The 12,771-nt window shown below is 45.7% G+C and overlaps 1 protein-coding gene across 2 annotated transcripts in view; it reads left to right on the top strand.

The window, feature by feature from the left end:
• Positions 1-12,614, top strand: part of CEP95 (centrosomal protein 95) — a 16,831-nt gene extending 4,217 nt beyond the window's left edge. The window contains exons 8-21 of one of the 2 annotated variants that reach the window (XM_072414097.1): positions 944-1,174; positions 1,762-1,844; positions 2,317-2,483; positions 3,055-3,184; positions 3,267-3,381; positions 3,917-4,107; positions 8,077-8,169; positions 8,769-8,907; positions 8,989-9,158; positions 9,268-9,342; positions 9,571-9,723; positions 10,555-10,701; positions 10,787-10,858; positions 11,921-12,614. In XM_072414097.1, the coding sequence (XP_072270198.1) occupies positions 944-1,174; positions 1,762-1,844; positions 2,317-2,483; positions 3,055-3,184; positions 3,267-3,381; positions 3,917-4,107; positions 8,077-8,169; positions 8,769-8,907; positions 8,989-9,158; positions 9,268-9,342; positions 9,571-9,723; positions 10,555-10,701; positions 10,787-10,858; positions 11,921-12,097 (1,943 nt within the window). In that variant the 3' untranslated portion in view covers positions 12,098-12,614. Of the gene's footprint in view, positions 1-943; positions 1,175-1,761; positions 1,845-2,316; positions 2,484-3,054; positions 3,185-3,266; positions 3,382-3,916; positions 4,108-8,076; positions 8,170-8,768; positions 9,159-9,267; positions 9,343-9,570; positions 9,724-10,554; positions 10,702-10,786; positions 10,859-11,920 lie in introns of both variants that reach the window. The other variant, XM_072414096.1, reaches the window with a different exon arrangement.
• The last annotated feature ends 157 nt before the right edge of the window (positions 12,615-12,771 follow it).

Below are 12,771 nucleotides of genomic sequence, written 5' to 3'. Positions count from 1 at the left end.
TGGGTGCGCAGTGCTCTCCCCGGCCCCTTCTAGCTGGGTGCGCAGTGCTCCCCCCGGCCCCTTCTAGCTGGGTGCGCAGTGCTCTCCCCGGCCCCCTATAGCTGGGTGCGCAGTGCTCTCCCCGGCCCCCTATAGCTGGGTGCGCAGTGCTCCCCCCGGCCCCCTATAGCTGGGTGCGCAGTGCTCCCCCCGGCCCCCTATAGCTGGGTGCACAGTGCTCCCCCCGGCCCCCTATAGCTGGGTGCACAGTGCTCCCCCCGGCCCCCTATAGCTGGCCGCACCATCCAGCACTTTTGACTAACTACTCACCCGGCTGTTTTTGGATGATTACTGATTAGTTGGGTCAAATACACGAGGTGGGTAGCATGGTGGCTCAGTGGTTAGCACTCTGGCCTTTGCAGCACTTGCTCCCAGGTTTAAATCTCGGTCAGGACTCTGCATGGAGTTTGCAGGTTCTTCCCGTGTCTGGGTGGGTTTCCTCCGGTTACTCTGGTTTTCCTCCCACAATCCAAAAACATGCAGTTATGTTAATTAGTTTCCCCCAAAATTGACCTTAGACTGTGATAATGACATATGACTATGGTAGGGACATTAGATTGTGAGCTGCTTAGAGGGACAGTTAGTGACATGACTATGGACTTTGTATATCTCTGCGTAATATGTCGGCGCTATATAAATACTGTCTAATATTAAATGCCAGCTAACCTTAAGAAATTTCTTCCAATGCATCTTCCTAAGAGCTCCTGCCTGATAGAAAAACATTAAATTTCTTTGATCTTGAAGAACTGCTTATATCATTTTATTTTTCTCTCCATGAAATAATAGGCAAGGTGGACACCCTGGTAACAATTGTCCCCTCCTCAGCAACATATAGGCAGGTTGTGAAATATTCTATACATCCATAAAGGGGAACTCCCATGTTATCATGTTCTTGTCTGTACAGGAGGAACCTCTGTGAATGGATTATCTCTGCATGAACAGAGTCAGGAGATGATGCCATCCGCCATTCCTCTGAGACGCCCATATCAGCCCAAGGACAGCTGGCCTGTGACCATAACTCGAGACATTCAGGTGTCAGAAAGCAGTCATAGAGGAGCAGAGAGCCCAGTGAGAAGCAGGGAGGCTACGACTACACCTAGGGGGACAACTGAGAGGAGAAGAGCCTCACCAGAAGGTAGACAGCCCTGGTTATGTGTAATGTAAAATTAGATGCTTTATCATGCTGCTTCCTCTCCTTCCCAATGCTGCACTCTGCTTTTCCAGCACCTACCTACATTCTACTCCATTGTGTCTGCTTTTATTTTTACCATTTGTCCTCCTGAGCTCTCACTGCACTACACAGACTGTAGAGTTGCACACCAGTCACCGGCCTATCCAAAAAGTCTCTTGCACACAAAAGCAACAAAGACACACAGAGACATATACACAGAGCCAAGGAAGACACATGCACCATAGCAGACACAAACGCACAATCAGGGCAGTCAAAGGCAGAATACACTGCGCACAGACACCCCACACACACAGTCAGAGCAAACCAATACTTCAATAACCACTGGTGGTGAGTATATCATACAATGATATTTTGGACATAGTGTTCCAGTATTTATTCTATATCGTAGGGGTCTGCTATACTCGGAGGTCTGCAGTGTTTTCCATTTACCATTCTAAGAAGTTGGTTTTTGTATGATGCTATGAGGAAGACAGGTATAACAATTAGATAAATTACATTTTATTCAAACGTGATATCTTGCTGTCCTTCAGATCTTCAATGTCAGAAAAGTCCAGAGTCCAACCATCCAACATCCCCAGAGAGGAGTCTGAACCACTCCGTCCCATCCACTGAGGTAAGTGTTCTGGGAGTAATCATGGTGTGTGGTGGTGATTCTGTTCCTAGAAATAATCATAGTGTAAAAATCTGTAGGAACAGAAGGAAACAATCCTATAGTTCTGGAATATGATTTTTTTTGGCTTCTTCCTAAAATGTCTTTATTGTTATTGGTCAAATCTGTCCAGGAAAGGTGGCAGAACAAATTATCATATGGGCAGGGTAACAATGGTCACCTTGATTCACATAGCTTATATATGCAGTTACTCATGGAGAGATCTATTTTTAAAAGGGGTCTCTGCAGGATCTTTTTTGTTTGACTTCTCCTATTACTTCTCCATAGAGTTCCCTGCATTGTAAAAATATATAACGGGACTGATTTTGCCTATCTTCCCTTCTACTTGCTGATCTGATCCGGAGGCTTCCTTGTTTATATACCTAGTTGTATTGTTGTAAATGAGCGCTCAGGGACTCCCATTTGCCTTATCCAGGTTTCCTCACATCTGGCACAAAAGAAGGTTGTTTTTCGGACTCAGCCTGACATTCGCTTCATGACCCTTCAGAGGACGCTGGAGGACGAGAGTGATTGGATGGCTCCTGGTGATGGAGAGGAGAAGGAACAAGGCCCCGCACAGGACTCAGGATTCTCTCTGCTGGGGTGAGTAACAACTCACATATAGAATATATAAAGTAGAAAATCCTCCCTTCTACTCTCTCATCCCGTCAATATTTCTGTAACTCTCCACACTTCTGATCTCCCTCTGTCCTGTAGTGTCCCTTGCGTTGTCTTCCCCCTTCTCTTTCACCTTAGTTTCTGTCTACCCCTTCTTTACACCTTCTCTATTTCCTTTTTATTTCTCTCTATATAATAGTAATAACCTGTGACCCGAGGTGCTTCATTAAGGTCCTTATAGGAGACCTGACTCTATATATTACCTGTACCTGTAGGGCACAAGCTTGATTAGGATATGATTATAGGAAGAGTAAAGTGCTGTGGCTGAGACACTGCCGGGACAAAATGTATTCCTTTCATCTGTCACTGGTCAGAGTAAACTACCCCCCCCCCCCCCTTCATTCTAGTATAATAGACGAGGTAACAAATCTGCCTCCACAATCCATGGCTTGTGACCTTTATAATAATTCTGTGTCCAGACATATGGATTGTGCTGATTTCTACATACTGCCTTCTACCCCCTTTAATCTGCTCAGCATTACTTCTATCTCCTCAGCTCTAGGACATCAGACCTGTCTCTGGCAGATGAGCCGCTTTCTCTGCAGAGAGCCCGGAACAAGTTATCTGAGATGGAGCTACAGGAGATGTCTGAGAAGCTGTCCCGGCGCCTAGACGAGCTGGATAAGGTGAATAAAACTTGCAGTGTGAGCGGTCTGTATCTGTTAGGTATTGTGGGCTAATGTCACTTACCATGTATTGTATGAGCAGATGCTGAAGAAGGCATTGGGGAAGCAGGCCCAGAGCTGCGAACCTAAAGATGAGGACAAACTCTCCCAGCACAGCGACAGCATCATGGAGTTCCAAAGGAAAAAGAGAGTTCAGGGTGAGTGTCACACTTTAGTATAGACACAAGGGGGTGACTGTGCTGAATACATCACTTGTAGATTTTATTTAGTCCATGGAGTAACAAATAAAAGAGGACCTGTAGTTATACCTCCAACCTGGCCAGACCTGAACTCATACCTGGGAATAGCGTGCTGAGATCATAGGTATCAGCAGCAGGGATCCCCCTTAACGGGTAAAATACAGGTTCTCTTTCAACAGCAACAGACAAAAGGTTCAGCCTGGCCCCCATCAGATGCAGTGGCCATTGTAGGGACTTGGACACAAAAGGTGGTGGCTCCAAGCTTTCAGATTTTCTTTCAGACTCAGTCCGTTGAAACAGTAAAATTCATAAGCAAAAATGTACTGTGTAAAAACTGAAACCATGTAAATAAACTGAAAGTGAATTTGTAGAATTGTGGATTGCACCATGTTTAACACACTTTCACCTTCTGGGGTAATAAAATTACAGTTGTAGAATTGTGGATTGTTCTATGTTTAACATGCAATATTAAAATGTATATCATCTCTTACAGCTGCACAAAATCATACAAAGCCACCAAGCAGACCTCGCTCCCTCTCCTCATCCCCCGTACCATTGCCAATGCCACGACAGCTGCCATGTGCACAATTTGAGGATGCTCTACACAAAGAAGCCAAAGGCGGGCTAGGGAAGATCCGGAGGGAGGTGCAGAAGGAACTGGACCTGCAGAGGGTCAAAGCTCAGGTACACTTGTTGCTGTATACTACACTGCAATAGTGCACTTTCTATCTTGATATTTAGTTGTATTCTGCACACACATATTCAGCTAGCAGAGGCTCTGCATGGTAAGAATGGGTTCTAGGTTGAGGCTTATTCTGAACATGGGGTCTGGGATTTGGAGTTCAGACAAAATGGAAATGAAATGGAGACAGGCACAGTGAACATTACTAATGATCTGATAAAACATACAGTACCCAGTCTCATCTGTGTGTGCATTAATCTGAGTTTTTAGGGTTCAGATATAACTACTTTTGCCAATTATTGTATTTTACTTCCTATGTTACTTCACAGACCTCAGAGGCCCCGTGCCTACCGCCTGACAATATGTGGATTACACATGCCATAAACTAGGGCAAACTTTTTACCATGGGAGGAGGCCTAGAAATAAGTTTCAGGTCTTGGGGGAACCCCTCCTATAATTACTATATCCACTGATCACAGTACATTAGTGTGGTGGGAGGAATGTCACCCTTACAGGTAGCCACCTATACTAACCCATTGCTCAAGAAACCCCCAGTAACCCCTGCAGGGACTCTGGTTTAGAAATGCTGCCTTGGGCTCCAAGCATTGAACATGTACACCATGTATGTAATAACAGTCCTCCATTGATTGATAATGTTACACACACTCAGGATGGAGAGATGTTATTATGAGGTCAGGGTGAGGGAACATTGTTAAATCAGATGCTGCTCCTGTAGGATGAGGTTGCTTCTTTCTACTAAAGATAAGATGACCCTGTCTTTACTTCAAACACGATTGGCTATGCTTCACCCCCCTGGTATAAGCAACCCAATTGTTTATCCTAACCTGAACCAAGTACAAGCTGTAAAGTCATCACTAAATATTAGGAATGTCACTGTCACCATCATGCCTGTCAAACTGTGAGTAAAAAATGGGAGCTTACTGGGACTGCAAACTCCAGCTCCAAAACGATGGAGGAAATGGCATTGGAAAACATTAGTGAGCCACAAGAAGGATCCCTAGCTCAAAACTGGGTCCGGGTTTTAGGTTTTATTTTTTTTATTGTGTGTTGTCTGTCTGCTTCTGAAATAGGAAAGGAGAGCATAGATTTTTGTTTGGAAGGAAATAGTGGGGGTAGAGCACTCAGCTAGCAAGCTGGTAATGCTTTGAAAGGTTGCAGGTTTGATTCTTGCTTCTCCCTTCCTCAATTTTCTTGCCCCATTTAGGACTTTCCACCCCTGAAATAGGGGAATGAACACAATAATAATTGAGCAGAGGCGAGTAGCTCAGTGGATAAGAGCAGTAACAAGGACGCCATAAACTCAAGTTCAACTCCCGTAGTCGTCAGGTCTGAGTGAATTGGGCAGATGAATATCACTCAATGACTGATGCACAGTTGTCTTGAGTTGAGTGAATTGGGTGGATATGAATCACTCAGTGATGGAAGCACCATAGTCCCTGCAGACCCCATGCTCGAATCGCTGAGTGAAAGCTTGGAGGCCATGGACAACCCACCAGTCCGCTCCAGTCCCAGGCCGCTGAGGTCTGTAACGCCTGTGGGCAGCACATTAGGTTGTGGACCCCCCGCCTCTTCCGGTCCATAGTCTGTGATATCATTGCAACAACTACAATAAATATGGGCTGTCTTACTGGGGCGGCCCATTCAAAAAGTGGGACTTAGGTTTTTATTGGCCTCACCCCATATATATATATATACACACACACACACGCGCCGCACCCAGGTACTGTACAGTACTTAACCCCCCCTGCTGGTAAGATAGGGTGATGAGTAATGCCCACTAGCAGGGGGGGGGTCAGGTACTGCACAATACCTGGCATGGTCACACAGAGCTCCCTCGGCAGTATTTGAACTCACATCTCCAGCGGACCAAGCTGAGTCCTTAACCTCTGGACTATTCCCTGAGCTCACACACCTAGCTGTTCGTTTCTCATATTTGACACCTATCTGAACAGAAATAATGAACTGATGTCTCCAGGATTTGAACCCATGTCTCTAAAACGTTTGTTACGCCACCCAACTTACTGAGCCACAAAATATGTTGGGCTACTGGGAATTCTGATTTACCTTATATTTATTTCCTGTGTATTGAAGACATTGAGTGCCGATCACTGGGCTCCGGTCTGGTACATTTATGTATTCTTATAGGCTAAATTATTCTCAGTGAGTCCAACTTTCCAATATGAAATAGTTCTGAAGAAGGAGGATGAGAAGCTTTCTATCTGAGAGGTGGCAGCAGCTTGGAGGATAAGAGCTCTGTCTGAGAATATAAAAACTAAAAAACAGACATGAGATCGAATCCCAGGGCCGACTGCTTCACCTCTCATATCCGAGGGTCAATGTCTGACCACTTGTGGGGTCATATAGATTATAGTCTTGTTCAGTGAGTATGTGTAAATATTGTTTTATATTTTTTATTTTCTTTCTGTAATAAATGAAAACATTCACACCAACCAGAACAGGAAAAATATAGGAAAGTCACACCATGTAATAAAGATAAAAACAGTGTGAGACCCATCATCTAAAATAGATAAAAATATACTGAAAATATGTTAAACAGAGAAATACTGCAAATAAATCCCATCGTCCAAAATAATGAAAACTATTTCATGCCCCATCAACTAAAGTAAATAAAAACTTATTCCAAGTTCCAACCAGGAAAATGATTATAAGTCCCACTATCTAATATATATAAAACCTGTCCCGCCATATAACGATCGGGATCATTGATGGAGATATATGATCGAGAAATGGCAGCAGAGGATAGGATCTCTGTCCGAGGAAAAATAAAAACAGACATGAGATCAAATCCTAGAGCCGGCTGCTTCACCTCTCATAGCCCAGTGTCTGATCATCTTGTATGGGGCACAGATATGTTTTTATTCATCGTCATATGGAAGACAGATCCAAAAAGATGAAAAATATAAGTTTCTCTGGAAGATTTTATTTTTGTACGGGTAATGGTGAATCTGCTGGAGCAGAGGGGTGCAGTTTAAAGCAGACACATAGCACAATGACAAAATGCAGATTATACTTTCACCCGGGGTCATATCAGCAATGGGATCGCACTTAGCATTACACAATGGAGCACGCAAGTCTCTGGTGGGTGCATTTTGTGTACCTGTAGATTCATTTGACATAACAATGAAATGTTTTTTAGTGTTCTAATGCCTATTGATCACTCATTGTACCCCTGATAAGTCAGTAATACAAAGACATCATTTCATATCTACAAATCCAAGTATTGCTTGCACACATTTCTAACTAAAGCCACACTGCTACATGCAAGGTACAGTCCCAGTCTCCACCACGTAAACAGAGGGCAATGCCATGTGGGTAGAACCTTCTTCCTAAAAATACAGCAACACATCACAAACCTAACAAAGCAGCTGATGACCCCCAATGTGACTCTGCACCAAATCCACCAAAGGCAGACGCAGAAATCCATTTCATACTAACAAAGCAGGAGCAATATACAACACAACACAAATGTCCCCATACCCCAAATAATGCAATGCCACAGCTTTACCATAGCAAGATATAAACAATAATATTATCATCTTCTATACACTGCTTGTGATCTCAGTAATGACACATTTCCCTAAGGTGATGTAAGATTATAATAAGAGTAATGTGTATAGGAAGTAATGTGTACAGAAGGTTTGCTGGGGATTTTATAGCCCCTTCAGCTTCAGTCTGGGGATGTAAGGAAAGATCCTAATAGGAAAGCTGCCCATTACTTTATACCAAGCTGCCAGCAGGTTACAATTAGCTGTCCGGTAGTGCTAAGGCTGACTGAAGATTGCTGGCAGCCAACACTCCCATTAGGATCTGTGATACAAACTCCACACAATGCTACATAATAGTTTGCAGGACACAAAGCTCTAATACAAGCTAAGGCGGTGTGTACAAAGCATTAACATTCCCTTATCATCCTCTGCTCTGTTCTGCAGATGCTAAATGACGCCTACAAGGAGGAACTAAAAGATTTTGAGAAAATTGAAAAAGTCAAACTATCAAAAGTGAAAGAAAAATTAAAGCAGAAGGTAAGTGACCCCCAGCACTGCTCAGCAGAACTAAAACTAAGCTCTAGGCACTACAATCCCCTTCCAGACCCACGTCATGATTTTTAACTTTTTTTCTGATGACTTCTGGTCAGTCATATGACTGATGGAAAGAGGAATTCATACCCTGTGAATGTAGCATGGCTGGCTCAGGGGTCGGGGGTCATGACTCCCTGCACTCTCAGTACTTCCATATCCAGGTTCACTGACACTGGGGGGTAATCAACCTAAAAGGCTGGGGACATCTTGTGGTAAACAAGAGATACTACAGGACTGCCATTATTAGGCATTACCATGAGTGCAGCCAATCAATTGACTCTTCCCTAAGACTGCACCACGCACAGCACTGCACAATGACCTCCAGATCCAACCATGATCTGATCTTTGTGGCGTCTCAGTACCTGGAATTATATTATAGATAATAATAAGTGTGTCCTGAGCTCGTCAGACTCCTCCACCATTCTGAATAACAAAGATGTCTGCCAGTCCTTTGCAGAATGCAAGTTCACCCGGCTTCAGCTATCCCCAGTCTGCTCCCTCACTGATCTCACTTTGTCCTCTGTTTTTATTTCCTCATTAAGGAACAAGAATATAAAGAAAATATCTTCAAGGAGCCTAAGAAAAAGTCCCACCCAGAGAAGGTTTATTCCAGAAAACTAGTGAGGCCGACCAGCAGACCACGGCAGTGGAGCCCCAGCTGTCACAAGGCAGCCGCACGCAGTAAGTGGCATGGTCTCTCTGGCATGGCTAGGCATGGGTATTGGCATTGTTTTCACACTCTGCTTCTTATGTCTCCCATAGTGAAGATTAAAGAGAACGACCTCCTTCCCATCTTACTCGAGGAATTCCCACATCTGCAGATCTCACACCACACCTTCCGTGCCATGTGGAAGGGGCAACTCGCCCAAGTGGAGCAACTTGCCAGGTCTGGCCAGGAGGATGAGAAGAGCGAACGCAAGCTGCAGAGAGAGGTGAGACTGGAAAGAGATTTGTCTCACTGACCTCATTCATTGTTTCCTGCACATTGTTGTGATAAAGAAAAAAAAACTTTCTGAAAGTTCTCTTTTCATTTCTCTGCAGCTGGAAGAGGCACAGAAGAGACACGGCCTTCTCACCGACATTATCCAGAGGGAACAAGAACACAACCAGCGCCTGGTCAGTGCACAAATGTCCATTCAATGATCAATATTCATCTCAATGCAGTGAATGTAATGTGCTGGGTTCTGGGTGCTCCTCCCACCAGGTCTACACCTGAGGTTGTGTGAATGTCCTAATGTACTGAACAGGTTAATGGCACCATGTCCACAGCGCTGCCACACTGCTCACCAATAAAAAGCTGTGGTTCTATGAAATCATTGTGACTGATCTCACTTCCCTCTACAGAAAGACTTTAAGGAGAGAATCCGCATGCAGAAAACAACTCAGAATAAGATGAGGGAGAATCGGCAGCAGGTGGCACGTGCCAAGAAATACTACGAAGACTACCATGTGCAGCTCCGTGCCAAACTAATGCGAGCCAGAACACGGGAGGAGCAGGTATGTAGAGGAATATGGGAACTGCACACCGTACCTGGTGGGATGGTTGATGTGATCATCTGCCTGGCTGCCAGGGGCATGACATTGACCATCCCCTGCCTGACTGCCAGGGGCATGACATTGACTGTTCTCTGCCGGGCCGCCAGGGGCATGACATTGACCGTTCTCTGCCGGGCCGCCAGGGGCATGACATTGACCGTCCTCTGCCGGGCCGCCAGGGGCATGACATTGACCGTCCTCTGCCGGGCCGCCAGGGGCATGACATTGACCGTCTTCTGCCGGGCCGCCAGGGGCATGACATCGACCGTCCTCTGCCGGGCCGCCAGGGGCATGACATCGACCGTCCTCTGCCGGGCCGCCAGGGGCATGACATCGACCGTCCCCTGCCTGGCTGCCAGGGGCATGACATCGACCGTCCCCTGCCTGGCTGCCAGGGGCATGACATCGACCGTCCCCTGCCTGGCTGCCAGGGGCATGACATCGACTGTTCTCTACCTGGCTCTGTGTAGCATAAAACTGATTGTTCTCTGCCTGGCTGCCAGGAGCTTGACATTGACCATCCTCTGCCTGGCTACCTGCAGCACTACACCGACCCTCACCTGCCTTCTGTGGTACAAAAGGGTGCTGACAGGACTGCACAATGGAGCAACTTTCCATGCCTAAGGTAGCAGTCTGTGTAAGCTCAGGTGCAGCCATGGGATTTGTAGATCACATTTGGATTTTGCGGTCTGTACCATCCTACACAGATTAGTGACTAAATGCACCCTGACTGCAATTTCATCTCCCTGAGCTCAGCGTATTACGGACTGACCCCTTCATTTCCTCAAATAGATCCTGAAGAAGCTGTTTGAGGAAGGCCTGGAGATCCAGAAGCAGCGTCTACGAGAAATGCGCTCATACACCAAAGATCAGCGTGAGGAGCAGAGGAAGAGACACAAAGATGAGCTGGAGTCCATGGAGAACTATTATAAAGATCAGGTGGGTCCTCTCAGCCAATCAGGGAAGGGTAAATCTATTGTCATCTCTGTCCTCATCTCATCCTTCTTCCCTCTGTTCCTGGCAGTTCTCCATGCTGGCAGAAGCCGTGACCCAGGAGAAGAAGGAAATGCAGTCCCATGAGAAGGCTCAGTCCAAGGTAAGTCACATATTAACCATAAACCCCTCTTACCTGGGGTGTGAGAAGCTTGGGGGCAGAGGCGGATGTCAGAAAGAAGAAGGGTAACACTTACCCCTAGAAAAGGCTTTGGGTACATTCGAGAAAACAACAGTCCACTGCCAACAATAGAACAGAGAACTCCGAGGAAATCCAAAATTGTGAAATGATGGACATCTCACATTGCTGTGGTAATGGCAGAATATAATCCCCTTATAACAAAGTTCTGTTATTTGCCCCCCATTTCCTGTAATTTGCCCGATTCACACAGCAGCTTTGTGCCCTGCCAGACATTAAACAGGCACATAATGCCCCCCCAAGCCTCATACCGTCTTCTCCTACACCCTCTCCTCCTTCATACTTCTTTTCTACACACCCCATACCATTCACCATAATACCCTCCAGACTCCTACATATGCTGCCCACTTCAACAACCTCCGCACGTACCGCCAGCTAAAACACTTCCACAGGATGATTTCTAACATAACCAACCTGGTCCATTCTGGAACCGGCACAACCTTAAACAAGTGAACCAAGTGTATGGTGGGGCAATTACTTAGAGGAGGGAGGAGCTTTCACTTTTATAATGGTACCCTCCTAGGGGTCTGCACCAATACCCCCCCATTCTGGCCTTCATGTCAGAAAACTGAGCATCCAGTGTGTGCCTTATAGAATAATAGATCTCCGGTGTTCCACACATTGTGCCTACGGCGTGTTTTTTTTCACCCCACATTGTTGTGGCAGAGTAACACAGCTCCCCAATAAGCTCGATTTATAAAACAGATATCTGACATTCCCTCAAACATTCCCTGGTGGAAATCAATTACTGCCATTGAAATACATGGACCCGGCCGAGGGAATGTCCGATTATATAAATAGAGCCCATCGTGTTGTATTACAGCACACTGGATGTGAATGAGCCCTTCGTGTCAGATTCTACAGGTGAATAACCCAGCACCATTACAGCTGGAATGTTGTGTGCTCCTTACCTGCCATGAATAAAGTGCACCTGTCACCTGAAGTAACAGCCAGTCTCTTTTCCAGAATTTACACAAGATGAAGAAGGAACTGCGAGAGAAGATGGAGAAGGAGATCCAGGAACTGCAGGGGATGATCCTTCGGGCCGATGAAGATGCTTTCTTCCGAGAACTGGAGGCAGATCGCCTAAAGAGGAGGCTGCAGATGGCTTCCTTCCAATATGGAAAGAGCCACTGCTTGTAAAGAGACAAAATGACCACAAGGGGGCGGTAGCTGGGAACCAGAACTATGCTGCTCCAAGGAGAATCATCCTGGAAATCCTAACTACAACAAAATGTGTCCCAGCCCTCCACCTGCACTGACCGCTATTTATTGTCGTGTCAATACCCTCTGGAGTCATCCGGACAGTGAGTGAGGGCAAATCTTCCAGGCGGGGGTCTCGCACAGCAAAAAAACCTCAACTCTTCCAGGTGACCCCCCTGCAATGTCTCCAAATGCAGAAAAAATTGCTGCTGCTGTGCCACAACATTCACTAATACTGTATATGGACTTTGTTCCTAGTGGCCCCCACTGGGGTGTCCCTAAGGGGCCCACCGTGTGTGCCACATGCTTGTCCCCCCCAATCACTTCCCCGGAGTGCCTTAAATCCCTGGATTTTTTTTATAATATGAATTGATGCTTTTTTTCATTCTCATTTATATTTATTGACTTTAACTTATTTGTTTTTTCAATCAAACAATAAAACCAATTTTATCCAGAACGAGTCGGAGATATTCCTGAGCCAGATAGGGAACAAACTCAGTGATTGGCTGCTCAGGGCTTAGAGAATGGGGCATTTGTGTACCTGAATGCTGCTCTTATCACCCCCATACACAGGAGGACTAGGAGCTCAGATTGTTCAATAAACTCCATTGTAT

This window comes from Pyxicephalus adspersus, chromosome 6 (assembly GCF_032062135.1).
Source record: "Pyxicephalus adspersus chromosome 6, UCB_Pads_2.0, whole genome shotgun sequence".
Lineage (NCBI taxonomy): Eukaryota > Metazoa > Chordata > Amphibia > Anura > Pyxicephalidae > Pyxicephalus > Pyxicephalus adspersus.
Note: the sequence above shows the minus strand (reverse complement) of the source record. Positions and strands in the feature narration are given on the sequence as shown.